At 44.1% G+C, this 15,050-nt stretch overlaps 1 protein-coding gene across 4 annotated transcripts in view; it reads right to left on the reverse strand.

Moving 5' to 3' along the window:
• Nucleotides 1-15,050, reverse strand: part of DPF3 (double PHD fingers 3) — a 217,672-nt gene that overhangs the window by 86,564 nt on the left and 116,058 nt on the right. For all 4 annotated transcript variants that reach the window (XR_012639930.1, XM_074955589.1, XM_074955591.1 and 1 more), the window contains exon 4: nt 1,755-1,882. Coding sequence is in view for 3 of the 4 variants with exons in the window: in XM_074955589.1 (XP_074811690.1) it covers nt 1,755-1,882 (128 nt within the window). In the remaining variant the exon portion in view is untranslated. The remainder of the gene's footprint in view (nt 1-1,754; nt 1,883-15,050) is intronic.

Raw genomic sequence — 15,050 nt, forward strand, 5'->3', positions numbered from 1 at the left:
AGCTGCACATGCATAGGAAACAGCAGCAAGGAAAGCCTCTCACCATCAGCTCCGTGATGAAACTGGCATCCAAAAGACAGGTCACAGCTCAGAGAGTACAGCTGAAGGCTCCTTGTACAGACACTTCTTCCCTCCCCACTTTGTAATGCAGTGATGCCAAGACTACTGTCAATTCCGCTGTCTCTGAAGTCTCTTTCCTCAGGCTGATGTCAGGGATAACTTGGGAGCTCAGATTGCACAGCAGCATCCAAAGGCACTCATAAAGATGCTGCACCATGACTTCTGGTGACCTTGGAAGCTGCTGTAATAGAGTCTTTAGGGCTTTGAGTTTATTAAAATCAGAAAAGGGGAGATGAAGGAGGCTTTTCACATAGACCTCATTGTGAACTTGGAATGCTTCTCCTTTGGCAATTTTCCATCCCACAGAAAAGAAGGTTCTCATTTAAAGGGATGTAAAACAGATTAAAAATCATTACCTACATTTTGGGTGCACCAAGGTGCAGGCCATCTGTCTTTTGAAAAATCAGGTCCCTTTATTGTGTCCCAAGCTGGGCACTACAAAACTGAGGCTTACAAAATCACAAGTCACTTTTGCAAATGTAGACATGTATATGTAAGAGGGGTTTCCTTACATGTGTCACTAGTAGCTCTAATCCTGCAGCCCTTACATAGGTGAAATTTCAGTGAGGCTGCTCGCAAGCGTAAGTGCTGCAGGATTGGGTTCCAGAGCTATGCAGATTTGATGCTCGTGATTTTCAGTTTTGATCTCTGTTGGGCCACATACTTGAGTTTTGCTTCAAGTTTCAGGAACGAACCCCAACACTTGCATCTCAGCCAAAATCACCAAGTTTTGCCGGTTTCACGTGATTCACACTAGAAACCATAGATCGGTGTAAGTTCATTCTGAACGCAGCCTTCAGCTCATTCAAAATTTGCCTCTACTTCCCTGAAAGGTTTGCAAACCTCAACAAAACTGGCCAGAGTCAAAGATTTCATTATGAACATTGCATATAACTCTTCTAGTAGTCCCTTAGATTAGCAGGATCCTAGCTATACCAGAGACCAGCAACTAGTTTTTACTTTTAATATTGGTAAATGATCAGAAGGCAATCCTTATTATTTAATATTTAAAGGGATAATGGAAAGATATAAATAAAGTTTTCCCTGCCTGTGTTACTAATAATAACTGGGATTATTAAAAATGAAAGAAATTAAAAACACGTTTATGCTATTTGCTTTCAGACATTCTGTTTGGACAAAAAACAGACTGGCCGGTGCCACTTTTTTTTTTTTTAAATCAGTAGCTATGGGCCCAATTTAAGATCAAAATCTGAACTCTCGGAAAGCTCGAGGCTGTTGAGATCCAGCTTATGGTTTGGACTCATCTCTCTCCACTAGTCAGTCGCCGTAGCTGATAATCTCATGTGTACAATGCTGCCGTGTTTGGGTTGCAAGCCATCAAGAACTTGTCAGGCAGTCCCAATTCTTGTGATACTTTTAGTTATAGTTTTGGATAGTTATACAAAATTCTGAATTTATTTTGAGCATCACAACATAGTGTCAGGGTTTCATGACATTCCGTGGCACACGGGTATGATATCACTATGCATTAATACAGCATTCTGACACAAAGGCACAAACTGCAAACATACAAATGGTTTGGGTTTGGAGAATGAAAGGTAAAATCTTAAAGGCAGCCCTGCTGTCCCAGTATGGAGACATATGGTGCAGCCAACATAAATGCTCTTTTTTACCTGGATTTCCTGTATAGTGTCTTCCTCTTTAGTATCTACTTTTTTCTCAATTCCTTCCCCGCGCAGCAAGGCTTCCAGTGTGGTTCCCTCTGATGTGAACCCATCCTTCTTCAAAGGCAGATCAACTTCTGAGAAACAAAACAAAGAGATTATGTCTATTGCCTGTGCACAACTGCACAGCGGAGAGAGCAAGAGGATAGGTAGCAGGTTGCCTGGCTCTTAACCCTATTCCCATTTTAAAGAAGAGGGAGAAGTACTTTAGTTAACCTCTAAACAGGGGATTCATTTCTAGCTTGCTGAAGCTCTGGGACCTTTTCAATTTGCTCTGTTGGGTTGCAACAAAGGAAGGCTGGACATATTATCTTGTAGGGGAATAAAAACAAAAACCATTCTCTTTTACATGAACTCCCCATACTCCAAATGGGAAGAAAAGCCACATAGCTTTCTAGAGCAGGTAGCTAAAAATATTAAGGTCTTCTCCCAAAAAACAGGATATATATATTTCGCACCGTTCATGACACTCAATTGTGTACAGGATCATTTTACATCAGGGGCCAAGAACGAGACTTTTCAGGGGTAGGAAAGGGGGAGAAGAGAGATCATACAGTGGGAGACTGCTAAGAATTAATAAAAATAATTAGGGGATGTGCAACCAAATATTGATCCCCACTTTTCTTATTTAGGCCCAGAGTCTACAACCCTTGCATGGACTTCAATGGGACTACTTACATGAGTAAATATTACTCAGTGTAAATAAGGATTGCAGAATCCGGCCCTTGTGAGGTGGAACCTAACTCTAGTTCTCCCACTGCCTAGATCAGTGGTTCCCAAACTTGTTCCGCTGCTTGTGCGGGGAAAGCCCCTGGTGGGCCGGGCCGGTTTGTTTACCTGCCGCGTCTGCAGGTTCGGCCGACTGCGGCTCCCAGTGGCCGTGGTTCGCTGCTCCAGGCCCATGGGAGCTGCTAGAAGTGGCACGGGCCGAGGGACGTACTGGCCGCCGCTTCCAGCAGCTCCCATTGGCCTGGAGCAGCGAACCACGGCCACTGGGAGCCGCGATCGGCCAAACCTGCGGACGTGACAGGTAAACAAACCAGCCCAGCCCGCCAGGGGCTTTCCCTGCACAAGCGGCAGAACAAGTTTGGAAACCACTGGCCTAGAGCATGTGCCCCCATTAAAAAAAACACAGGGATTAATGAGGAAGCTTGATGCAACATGGCACACAGAAGAAAGAGCCGACAGTATGCTAGTTTTGGATGGCTATCACTCAGGGCTGGCCTAACCATGAGGCGAACTGAGGCGGCTGACTCAGGTGCCAGACTGTGCGGGGGCGCCACTAGGACCCAGAGTGTAGAAAATTGTGTCTGGTGCATATGTATTCTCTCTGCTCTAGATGCACAGAGATGGTGGAGTGCTGTGCTGGAGGAAGGAGGGCACAAGAGACGTAACAGGCAGGCAGGAGAAAAGGTGAGAGGGAATAACAGAAAGCAGCAGGAGCTGCAGGGAGAGAGAGGAGGAGGAGCCTCTTATGTACCTCTCTAGCACCCCCAAGAGCCTGGACTGATTAACACCAGCTTCTCAGGGAGCTTCCTGTTTCCTGCTGCTTCCCTGAACCCACTTGAAGAGAACAGGCAGTCAACTGAAGTAGTAGGAGCCAGTTAGGACCTTAAGACGCTGATATCTTCCCTCACTCAGGCCCTGCTACCAGCCTGCTTATGTGTCCCCTTCAACTGAGTGTTGAGAGCCACTATAGCTGGCACAGAACAGCAGTCATGAATGAAAGAAGAAAACACCCCTCTGGGGCAGCATTCAGAAGAAAGAAAGAAAAAGCAAAGGAAGCTTTTCTATCTAAGCAGGAAGGAGCTCTCCTGAGCTACATAGACACAAATGTTCACAGTGAGCCTTCTGGCCACAGTGAGGATGTGAGTGGTGAGGAGATGCCTGATCTTCCAGTTAGTCAGAGTGCAGGTGACCTGGCATCTACTGCAGCATCCATATCTCCATCTCAAATGGATGTAACCATGCACATTCCTGAAGAAAAAAGTGTAGATCAGACAAGAGTGTGATGGAGGCGCAAGAAACAGCTGCTGCTGCTGAGTTTAGTTCCTTAAATCAAGATATTCCAGGACTGTGGACCCACTTGAGCAGTAGCCTGAGGGACTTCCTTGTACTGCATGGGCCACAGCAAGTGAAAAACTTCCTGTTCCCCAAAGACAATGAAAATAGACGTTTCCATCCAACACATTACTGGCGTGAAATCCCCAATGGTGATAAAGTGGAGAGGCCATGGCTTATGTACTCAAAAACCCAGAATGCTGCATACTGTTTTTGTTGCAGACTCTTCCAGTCTAATGTTCCAGCCACAATGGGTGCTACAAGAACAAAGGGCTGGAAAAATCTGTCTAGAAATCTGGCATGCCATGAGAAAGCAGCAAATCACCGGAGAGCACTCCATAGGTGGAAAGAGCTTGAGATGAGACTAAGGTTGGGCCACCCTAGATGATCAGCATCAAGAGAAGATTGCATCACAGTCTCTTTACTGGCAAAATGTTCTGAAAAGGCTCACTGCCATTGTGAGAATGCTTGCTACCCAAAACCTAGCACTGCGTGGCACTTCAGATCAGCTGTATGTGCCAAACAATGGAAACTTCCTTAAAATTGTGGAGCTGATGGCTGAGTTTGATGCTGTAATCCAGGAGCATGTAAGAAGAGTCACCACCCAAGAAATGTACACACACCACTACCTTAGAAAAACAATTCAAAATGAGATCACAGAGTTACTGGCAACAAAAGTCAAACAGAAGGTTGTGGCAGATCTGAAGTCAGCAAGATATTACTCTGTTATTCTGGACTGCACACCTGACATCAGCCATACGGAACAAATGACTTTAATGGTGTGTTTTGTAACAACAACAGAACCTAGTGAAAATGTCCCTGCAATGGTGACTGTCAGAGAGCATTTTCTAGAATGTATTGACATTGATGATACTACAGGAGCTGGTATGACAAATGTGCTTCTTAAAAAGCTGGAAGATACGGGAATTGCGATAGCTGACATGAGAGGTCAGGGCTACAATAATGGTGCCAACATGAGAGGAAAGAACAGAGGAGTGCAGACACGGATCCAAGAGTTAAACCCTCAAGCTATTTTTTGTCCCATACAGTTCTCATTCTTTGAACTTGGTGGTCAGGGATGCAGCATCAGCTTCCGGTGAGGCTGATGAATTTTTTAATGTAATTCAAAGCATCTATGTATTTTTCTCTGCATCAACTCATTGATGGCAAATTTTAAAGCAACATCTGGGAACATTCTCTCTGACACTGAAACCACTGAGTGCCACATGATGGGAAAGTCGAGTGGAGGCAATAAAGCCTATCAAACACCAATTTGGGAAGACAGATGATGCCATAATTGCCATTATGGAGGATAATGCTATGACAGGAACTTTTCTTGGGAGAACAATGGCAGAGGGAAATGGAATCACCAGAAACATACATAACTTCCAATTTCTGTGTGGCTTAGTGTTATACTGTTTGAAATAAATGTTCTAAAACAAGAGACTCCAAGGTGTTGACCTTGATATATCTGGAGCAATGGAACAACTGGACAAAGCAAAGTCATGCCCACAGTCTTACCAGTCAGATGAGGGATTTCAAAACCTTCTGAAGAGTGCATAGAAGTTGGCAGAGGAACTTCACACTGAAGCAATTTTCCCACCCATTCAAGAATACAAGAGTCATCGAAGAAGAAGACATTTTGATTATGAGGCACGGGATAATCCCATAAGAGACCCCAAACAAAAATTCCAAGTTGAATTCTTTAACCAGGTGCTAGATTGTGCAATACAGTCAGTTGAAGAACATTTCATGCAGCTCAAGGAACACAGCGGTATATTTGGGATGTTGTATGATATTCCAAAAACTCCTCACTATAACTGAAGAAGACCTACACCAGTAATGCAGGGCACTGGAGACAGTGTTGACACATGATGACATGGGCGATATTGATGCAAGTGATTTAGATGATGAACCGAAAGCCCTTTCAAGATACATTTCAGTAGGATCAACTCCAAAGGCTGTTCTGGAATATATGTGCACAAATAAGATGACCACCCTCTTTCCAAATGCTATTGTTGCTCTGCGCATACTTCTAACACTTCCTGTAACAGTTGTCAGTGGAGAACACAGCTTCTCCAAGCTGAAGTTAATAAAAACACATCTATGCTCCACAATGACACAGGAGAGGCTGGTCAGCCTTCCAACCATCTCAATAGAGCATGAGCTGGCCAAGACTGTGGACCTTCAGGAACATAAGAACATAAGAATGGCCATACTAGGTCAGACCAAAGGTCCATCCAGCCCAGTATCCCGTCTACTGACAGTGGCCAATGCCAGGTGTCCCAGAGGGAGCGAACCTAACAGGTAATGATCAAGTGATCTCTCTCCTGCCATCCATCTCCACCCTCTGACAAACAGAGGCCAGGGACACCATTCCTTACCCATCCTGGTAACTTAACCTCCTTGAATTTATCAAGTTCTCTTTTAAAACCCTGTTATAGTCCTAGCCTTCACAACCTCCTCAGGCAAGGAGTTCCACAGGTTGACTGTGTGCTGTGTGAAGAAGAACTTCCTTTTCTTTGTTTTAAACCTTCTGCCCATTAATTTCATTTGGTGGCCCCTAGTTCTTATATTATGGGAACAAGTAAATAACTTTTCCTTATTCACTTTCTCCATACCACTCATGATTTTATATACCTCTATCATATGCCCCCCCCGTCTCCTTTTTTCCAAGCTGAAAAGTCCTAGCCTCTTTAATCTCTCCTCATCTGGGACCCGTTCCAAACCCCTAATCATTTTAGTTGCCCTTTTCTGAACCTTTTCTAATGCCAGTATATCTTTTTTGAGATGAGGGGACCACATCTGTACGCAGTATTCAAGATGTGGGCGTACCATGGATTTATATAAGGGCAATAAGATATTCTCCATCTTATTCTCTATCCCTTTTTTAATGATTCCTAACATCCCGTTTGCTTTTTTGACTGCCGCTACACACTGCGTGGGCATCTTCAGAGAACTATCCACGATGACTCCAAGATCTTTCTCCTGATTAATTGTAGCTAAATTAGCCCCCATTATATTTATGTATAGCTGGGGTTATTTTTTCCAATGTGCATTACTTTACATTTATCCACATTAAATTTCATTTGCCATTTTGTTGCCCAATCACATAGTTTTGTGAGATCTTTTTGAAGTTCTTCACAGTCTGCTTTGGTCTTAACTATCTTGAGCAGTTTAGTATCGTCTGCAAACTTTGCCATCTCACTGTTTACCCCTTTCTCCAGATCATTTACGAATAAGTTGCATAGGATTGGTCCTAGGACTGACCCTTGGGGAACAGCACTAGTTACCCCACTCCATTCTGAAAATTTACCATTTATTCCTACCCTTTGTTCCCTGTTTTTAACCAGTTCAAATCTTTGCAACCAAGAAGGCACGGAAAGCACCACTTTGATTATTCAAACAGATAAAAATGCCAGTGTTTACTATGCAGACTGGAAAGTTACATTTGCTGTTCAGGCACTTGAAAGTTAAGCGTTACTTAAAATTTTTGAACAAGTCATTTTAAGTTGTTAGTTCTCCTTTATTGGGGTAGGTAGCAGAGCAGTACCATGAGAGGAGTAGAACAGGAAGAAGGCAGAATTGAGACCTTTCAAAGTTTTGGCCCAAGCGAGAGAGTATGGGGGCGTCATTTGAGCTCCCCGCCTCAAGTGCCAAAATGTTGTGGGCCGGCCTTGCTATCACTGGATTGTGAAACAAGTACCGCAGTCAGGAAAATACAGCATGGGTGTTAAAATACATGCAGGGAAGAATTCCATCTCCTACTCCATTTACATAGGAGTTTGACTAGAATAATCCCACAGTAACCTCTTATTATGGGGCACCCTCATTGCCACAGCCACCCTTCTCAAGCCTCCCTCCTTCTCTTCCAGGATAGGTTCCTCTTCCCAGGCTAATATGTTTGGGAAGGAACCAGGAACCAGGGCTGATGTTTTACAAATCAGTATCTGTTGTCTTGGTTTCACTGCTGTGTCCCATTCTTTCATCTCACTGTGTACCCCCTCATCTAGTTGTTGTATCCACCTTCTATCTCCTGTCGTATACTTAGACTGTAAGATCTTCAGTGCAGGGACTGTCTTTTTGTTATGTGTTGGCACAGTGCCTAGCACACTGAAGTTGTGACCCCTAGGCACTACCACAATACAAATAATGAATTATCATCATGTGGTGCAGAGGTGTGTAATTACTTTCTAGGGGAGCCATTTGCCCCTGGAGAATGACACTTATCTGTCTGTCAGGAACCCAAAGCCATGAAAAGATGTGGGGCTCCCTGAGCCAAAGTGGAGGCTAGGGGATTTGCAAAGTGCTCTCTCAAATGTATTGGAGAGAGGGGACTTTAGCTACCTTCATGACCTACCTTCAACCAATAGACCACAGAATGTGGGTAGTAGCCACAGCAAAAACTATCCCACTCATTGAGTGGGAATCAGAGTACAAGCCAAGCAGAACCCCCAAACCTCGGGGGCGGGGGCAGGGGGTTGTCCAGAGGAAACTTTCCCAGAATGACTCTCAGAATGGAAGCTGGAGTACTGAGTTGACAACTTCTCATCAAAGGAAAGGCCAAGGTATTCCGTCAGGATTTCTCCAGAATGGAGTTCTCAACCTTCTCCCACCACCAGACCACCTTCTACCAGGTTTCACTGCTTATGATGTAGGTTCTCTCCTGTGATGCTTGAGCTGTAAAAAGAGGGAAACTGATCCCTTAAATATGAGAGAGGGGGTCAGCTTGAAATTTCCTGTAAGTTTCTGGTCCCTCCTTCCCTCTCCTCTTCCTTATTCGGTTGGTCCATGAAAGGTGTGTTAAATTTGGGGACTAAATTCAGACATTTCAGAGTGGAAGAGAGGGATTTTAGTCCTGATTCAAATGCAAACTTCAACACAGCCTTAACTATGGAGTCGCTCAAGCACCTCTCTAATAACGTCTCCCTATGGTCTTGACTTGATTACAATTTCTGTGCTGTGGTGCAAAAGGGTATTAGTATTGTTTTTGGAACCTCATAGGACTGAAAACTCCAGCTGGTGAACAGACATGTTGCAAGTGAAGGTGAAGCTTCAAGCAAACTCAAGGGCATCAGTAACACACATGTCTTCATTCTGACAAGCTACATCTGTCTCTGGCTTCTGATACATTCAGCAAACAAATGCATTAGAACAGGGAATGGGGGAGGGAGTTCAACAAAATCCATATTAAATCTTAAACCAAGAACACAAAGTGGGACCTGTAAGTTACAGAGAAACTGAAAATTAAACCTAACATGGAAAATGCAGGGCATTAACAGCAAGGAGGGCAGCTGCCTTCTAAAAACACACTTGTTTGCTGTGGTGCTGCTACTTGCTACTACAACTAATACTCAGCCCTCCTACAGTACTTCCCATCTTAGGATCTCAGAGCACTTTTAATTTTTAAACTTTCCATCCCCCTGCAAGGTACGTATTATTACCCCCCTTTACAAATGGGGAGACTGAGGCACAGAGAAGTTAAATGACTTGTGTGAGAACACACAGGGAATGAGCAGAAGACATGGGAAAAGAACCCAAGACACCTGATGCCCAGTCTTGTGTGCTAACCACCATCCCACTGTTTTCTCTCCTCTTTTAGTACCTTCCTAGCTTCACATTTCAGGGCCATCTTAGCAGCCAAACTGTTCAGTGACTCATGCATGGAGCATGTAGAATCAGAAAGAGGGAGTTGGTCCACCCAGCTTACTGGGCACAGGGTGGTGGGGAAGAAATGAAGCCTCATATCATCCAACATTAACACCTTCATGATAAATGAGTTGACCTTAAAAGAGCTCTGAAAGGCGCTCAGCTCAATCCTTCCGGAAGATGGATAGTCAGTATAACACAGCAGATGTACAGGGCTGGAGGGGGAGCGGGAGGCTACATTACAAGGATGAGGGAGAAACCTTTATAAAAGCACAGGTTGGACTGGGACTTCAACTGCCAATGCCCCAGTTTTCCAGTCCCAACTTGGTTACCCGGCCTGTTTGCTTGCACTACAAGGTATATTGTACTGCGGTTGTGGGGGAAAGCCTGGAGCTGAAGGATATGGCAAAATGCAGAGAATCACAAAAGAAAATTCCTTTCCTCATATCATTTTGTCCTTTCACACCCTTAAGAAAGTGTCCTATAGAGAATGTAATAGAAAGTGATAAGGCTTTTTGAACCCGCCTAGATAATATGACAGAGAATTACATCCCAGCTATAGAATTCTGAAAAGTAGTTCAAATCAGCCTACAGAAAAGATCTTATTCTCTGTTAAATACTATCAGGTTTGTGGAATAATTTCTATAAAACCCTAATGGTTTCCTTCCTGTTAAATTCTACAGGAATTTTCCATAAAGGTTGTCAAACTGCAGTTTTTCCCCTATAGCCCTACCCAAAGGGATACTGATAAGTAGATTTAGGCCCCAAATTTAGATTTTGTGGGAAAAGTAAGGGCTTTACAAACAGAGAAACTGAGATCCATCTAGTCCAATATCCTTTCTCTGTCAGTAGCCAGCACCAGACACTTCAGAGGAAGGTGTAAGGACCCCACAGTAGGCAGATGTGGGATAATCTGCCCCCGACATCAGGTGTCATCCTGATCTCTAATAGTTAAGCCCTGAAATATGAAGTTTAATATCCCTTCCAAAATATTTGTTTTCATGACAATTCTGTATATTCTTGTTATCCATATAAATGTCCAGTCCCTTTTTGAATCTTGTTAAGTTCTTGGCCTCAACACCTTCCAGTGACAGTGAGTTCCACAGTTTAATTACACCTTGTGTGAAAAATTATTTCCTTTTTATTGGTTTTAATTTTTAACCTTTTGTTTCATTCAGTGCCCATATCCTCTTGTGTTATGAGACAGAGAGAAAAGAAGCTCCTTATACCAGTCATTATTTTATATACTTCTATCACATCCCCTATTTACCTCCTTTCTGTGGTAAACAATCTTTTCAATTTCTCTTCATGTGAGAATTTTCCCATACCTCTTATTCTCATTGCTCTTCTCTGAACCCCCTCTCATTCTGCAATACCCTTTAGAGATGGATCAGTCCTGCACACAGTATTTCAGATCAGGCTGCACAGCTGATTTATGTAAAGGCATGATAATAGTCTCCATATTATTCACCATCTTATTCCTTATGCATCCTAACATCTTATTTGCTTTTTGACCACAGCTGCACACTGAGCAGAGGTCAGCATTGAGCTGTCTACAGTCATATCCAGGTCCCTTTCCTGAGTTAATTTAGAACCCTATAAGGCAGGGGTGGGCAAATCTTTTGGCCCAAGGGCCACATCAGGGTTGTGAAATGGTATGGAGGGCTGGGTAGTGAAGGCTGTGCCTCCCCAAACAGCCTGGTCCCTGCCCCCTATCCGCCCCCTCCCACTTCCCGCCCCCTGACTGCCCCCCTCAGAACGCCCCACCCATCCAACCCCCCGCTCCTTGTCCCCTGACTACCCTCTCCCGGGACCGCCCCCCAACCATCCCGCCCACTGACTGCCCCCCTCAGAACGCCCCACCCCCTATCTAAGCCCCCCTGCTCCTTGTCCCCTGCCCGTCCCGACCCCTGACAGGCCCCCCAGGACCCCTGACTATCCACCCCCACACTTCTTGTCCCCTGAACCTCCCCCCAGGACCCCACCCCTTTTCCAACTCCCCCTGCTCCCTGTCCTCCCCCCCACCAGGACCCTCTGACCCTGTGGGAACCCACCCCCTATCCAACCTCCCCCCTGCTTCCTGTATCCTGACTGCCCCCCTCCCTGAATCTCTGCCCCATCCAACCGCCCCCTGTCCCCTGACTGCCCCCGGGACCTCCTGCCCCCCCACCCCCCGCCCCCTTACCATGCCACTCAGAGCGGCAGGACAGGCTTGTTTGAAAGCCTGGGAGGTGGGCAGGTGCAAGCCGCGTGCAGAGTGGCTGCAGGGGAGGGGGGACAGCGGGGGAGGGGCTGGGGGCGAGCCTTCCTGACCAGGAGCTCAGGGGCCAGGCAGGATGGTCCTGCGGGCCGCAGTTTGCCCACCTCTGCTATAAGGTGTACGAGTAGTTCAAATTTTTCCCTCTAATGTGTTTTACTTGGCATTTATGGACACTGAATTGTATCTGTGATCATGTTGCCCATTCAACTAGCTTGTTTAGGTCCGTCTGAAGTTCCTCACAGGAACTGAAGAGGCTGGTCCATAACACCGCTTAAATCCTTGGTTCGCAGGCCAAGGAGAAGGGTGCAGGTGGAGCCCAACAGACACTTAGCAAAAATCTTCCACTCTCAGGCACATGGGGCACATGCCTACCCACAGTGGAATACGCACAGGGACCAACAATTGAAAAAGAACTTTATGTCATCTACAGTTTTGCAACCTCACTACTCACCGTGCTTTCCATACAGCTGATATATTAAACAAGGCACGTAGTACAGAATCTTGAGGCACCCAGCTAGTAGCCTTTTTGCCATGATGAAAGTTGACCATTCAATCCTACTCTTAGCTTTCTCCTTCCTAGACAGTTTTTGATTGGTGACAATACTTTGCCTCTCACCCCGTAACTACTTAGCTTCTTTGGTAGCTGCTTATGCAGGATCTTCTCAAAGGCCTTTTGGAAGTCTTTATAAAAGTTGTTGAGTCTCTTTCTGTCTCCTCCCTAATTTCCCAGGGCCTGGGCGTCTCTACTTTACAACCTTGGTGGTTACAACTCTCGTTAGGGACATTCCTGAGGTGGGGGGTGCTTTATCAGCAGCAGAACATCCTTTTTTTCCAATTTTAGTGATGAACTCCCTGAGTTTCACCCAAGGCTGGTTTAATATGGGGGGGGGGGGGAGGTGATCAGGTCTCAGGCCTACATCAACCTCTTCCCCCTTTTCCATTACTTTACGACTTCCAAGAGATCAGAGAGACATGATTTTCCTTTGCAGACACCATGATGTTTAGATCCTATCATATCTTTCAGGTGTTGCATTATTCTTTTTTTAATTATTGTTTCAACCAATTTGCTGAGTACAAATGTAAGGCTTACTGGTCTGTAGTTCCCTAGATCAGCCTTCTATTGAATATAGGTAACTATATTTGCTGCCCTCCAATCCTTCAGAGCAGTAGCTATTTTTAATTATCAGTTTGCTCCAACGCCTCTTCTTCTGACATCTCAGTCTCTGAGAGTACCTCAACTTTATTACCCCCCAAAGCTGCTACTAAAACTAATAGGAATAAAAGTTTTCATGTGTTTAAAATAGAAATTTCAATATACTTTATATATAAATCTCCTCACTGTTGGAATTTCAAATGCAATACCACCTGGCTAGTGCGTGAGATACAGGAAGCAAACTTGACCGGCTAGTTTCAATGTCAAAGCTAAATAAAATACAAAAATACTTGTATATTTTAAGGTTTCAGCTGTGTTAGTCTGTATTCGCAAAAAGAAAAGGAGTACTTGTGGTACCTTAGAGACTAACAAATTTATGTGAGCATAAGCTTTCCTGAGCTACAGCTTATGCTCAAATAAATTTGTTAGTCTCTAAGGTGCCACAAGTACTCCTTTTCTTTTTGTATATTTTAAGTCTTTTTTCAGTTTTAATTAACTTTGATATAACTGGTGATACAGGTGAACATTGCACACACAGAGAGAGAGATTGTAACTTAAATTTCTGATTTTAACTCAACTTTCATAGTGATTAAATTAACATGGATATTTTTGTTTACTAGCTAAATGCTAAATACTAGTAAATTTTATTTACTAGCTAAACCTGTATACGTATCAAGGTCCTTACACTTATTTACACACAATCTGAACAATCGCCCATGTCAGCATCACTCCTGGGTCTGTTCATTAGTGAACTTGCTACTTCTAAGAGAAGCACATTTTTATAGGTCCTACAAAATGGGCTTTTTTTTTTAATATCAGTTTTTATCAAAACAGCAGTATGTTCCACCCTTAAATACGCACAACTTAATTCACAATGAACTTGGGGCTAAACAACTTCACAGTGCCTACTCAAAATACAAATTAAAAACAACCTTCCCTTTTTCTAGACAATGTAATGTATTTGTTTCACAATGGATCATTTCCATCTCCACGGTAGCAGCTGCCACCGGAGCCATCATCTCTGTGCACTCATAAGCAGCTCCATTTCCAGGTCTAATTGGGAACAGAGATACTTATTGGGTGAGTTCCAGCATGATCCATCAGGCCAGAGACAGCTACTGTGCAAACCAAAAGCAATCCAGCTTCCAAAAAGCCTCTTAGACGAACAGTGACTATGCTACAGGGATTCTTGTGGTCTTTGGTGCTGTTTCTCTAAAACTTAAGAATCGCCAGAGGAAACTACATATTAAGAATCCAATAAGTGCTGTTTAACATAGATAAATCCAAAGACGTAGCCTTAATAGCCACAACCTCTTTAAAATTACACAGGTGGTCAAAAAAAGCCACCTAATTCGCAGCAAACAGATCTACCACTGGGTGAATGCAGCCACTAAGCTCATTAACAGAATGTGGCAGGATGTGCCTGAAAGTGTCAGACAGTGGCTCAGTGAGCAATTAAATCCCATGTCACTTTAAAATAAAAATCTATCAGCGTCACAAGAGTGTGAAGCCTCAGCTCCTCTGCTGTTTCCCACCCCAGCCTTTTATTTATCATGGCATATCGGGAACAGTTAAAGTCACAATGATTATAATGAAATATGCCATATAAAAACCAGATTAAGCCTGCTCTTCTTTTGGGAAATATGCAGAGAGAGAAGCTGTCTGTTAGCTGTCGAGTTTGCAAAAGATACCATCTTTTGGGATGGTGCTCCCTGCCAGCAGACAGAGTGCCCCAGGGGAAAAGGTGGTGAAAAACTCAGACAAGCAGCATCCATCCATCCATCCATCATATGCTCATCTCCAAGGCACAAATATAGCATTAGCGTGCAAGGGGGCGGGGGGGAATACTTTAAGAAGAAATAGAATACAATGCTCTTGCTTGAGTGGCTGGATTTTGTAGCTGTTTGGGGCAAAACAAGTGAATACAGCATATTTTGCTCGCTTGTTTGTTTTTGTATTTGTGATCAGTTTCGTGATTTTCTTATTGTTCTTGAATGGGATGGATTCACAGCAGTGAGTAGAATTAGGTATACTGAGGGAGAGCAGGTGCTCTGCAAGCTTCCTTCTACACACTTCTGCCAATGCAACTCAATCCTGATCTCCTGCAGCTCTCTCCTATTCC

This window comes from Natator depressus, chromosome 6 (genome assembly GCF_965152275.1).
Source record: "Natator depressus isolate rNatDep1 chromosome 6, rNatDep2.hap1, whole genome shotgun sequence".
Classification (NCBI taxonomy): Eukaryota; Metazoa; Chordata; order Testudines; family Cheloniidae; genus Natator; species Natator depressus.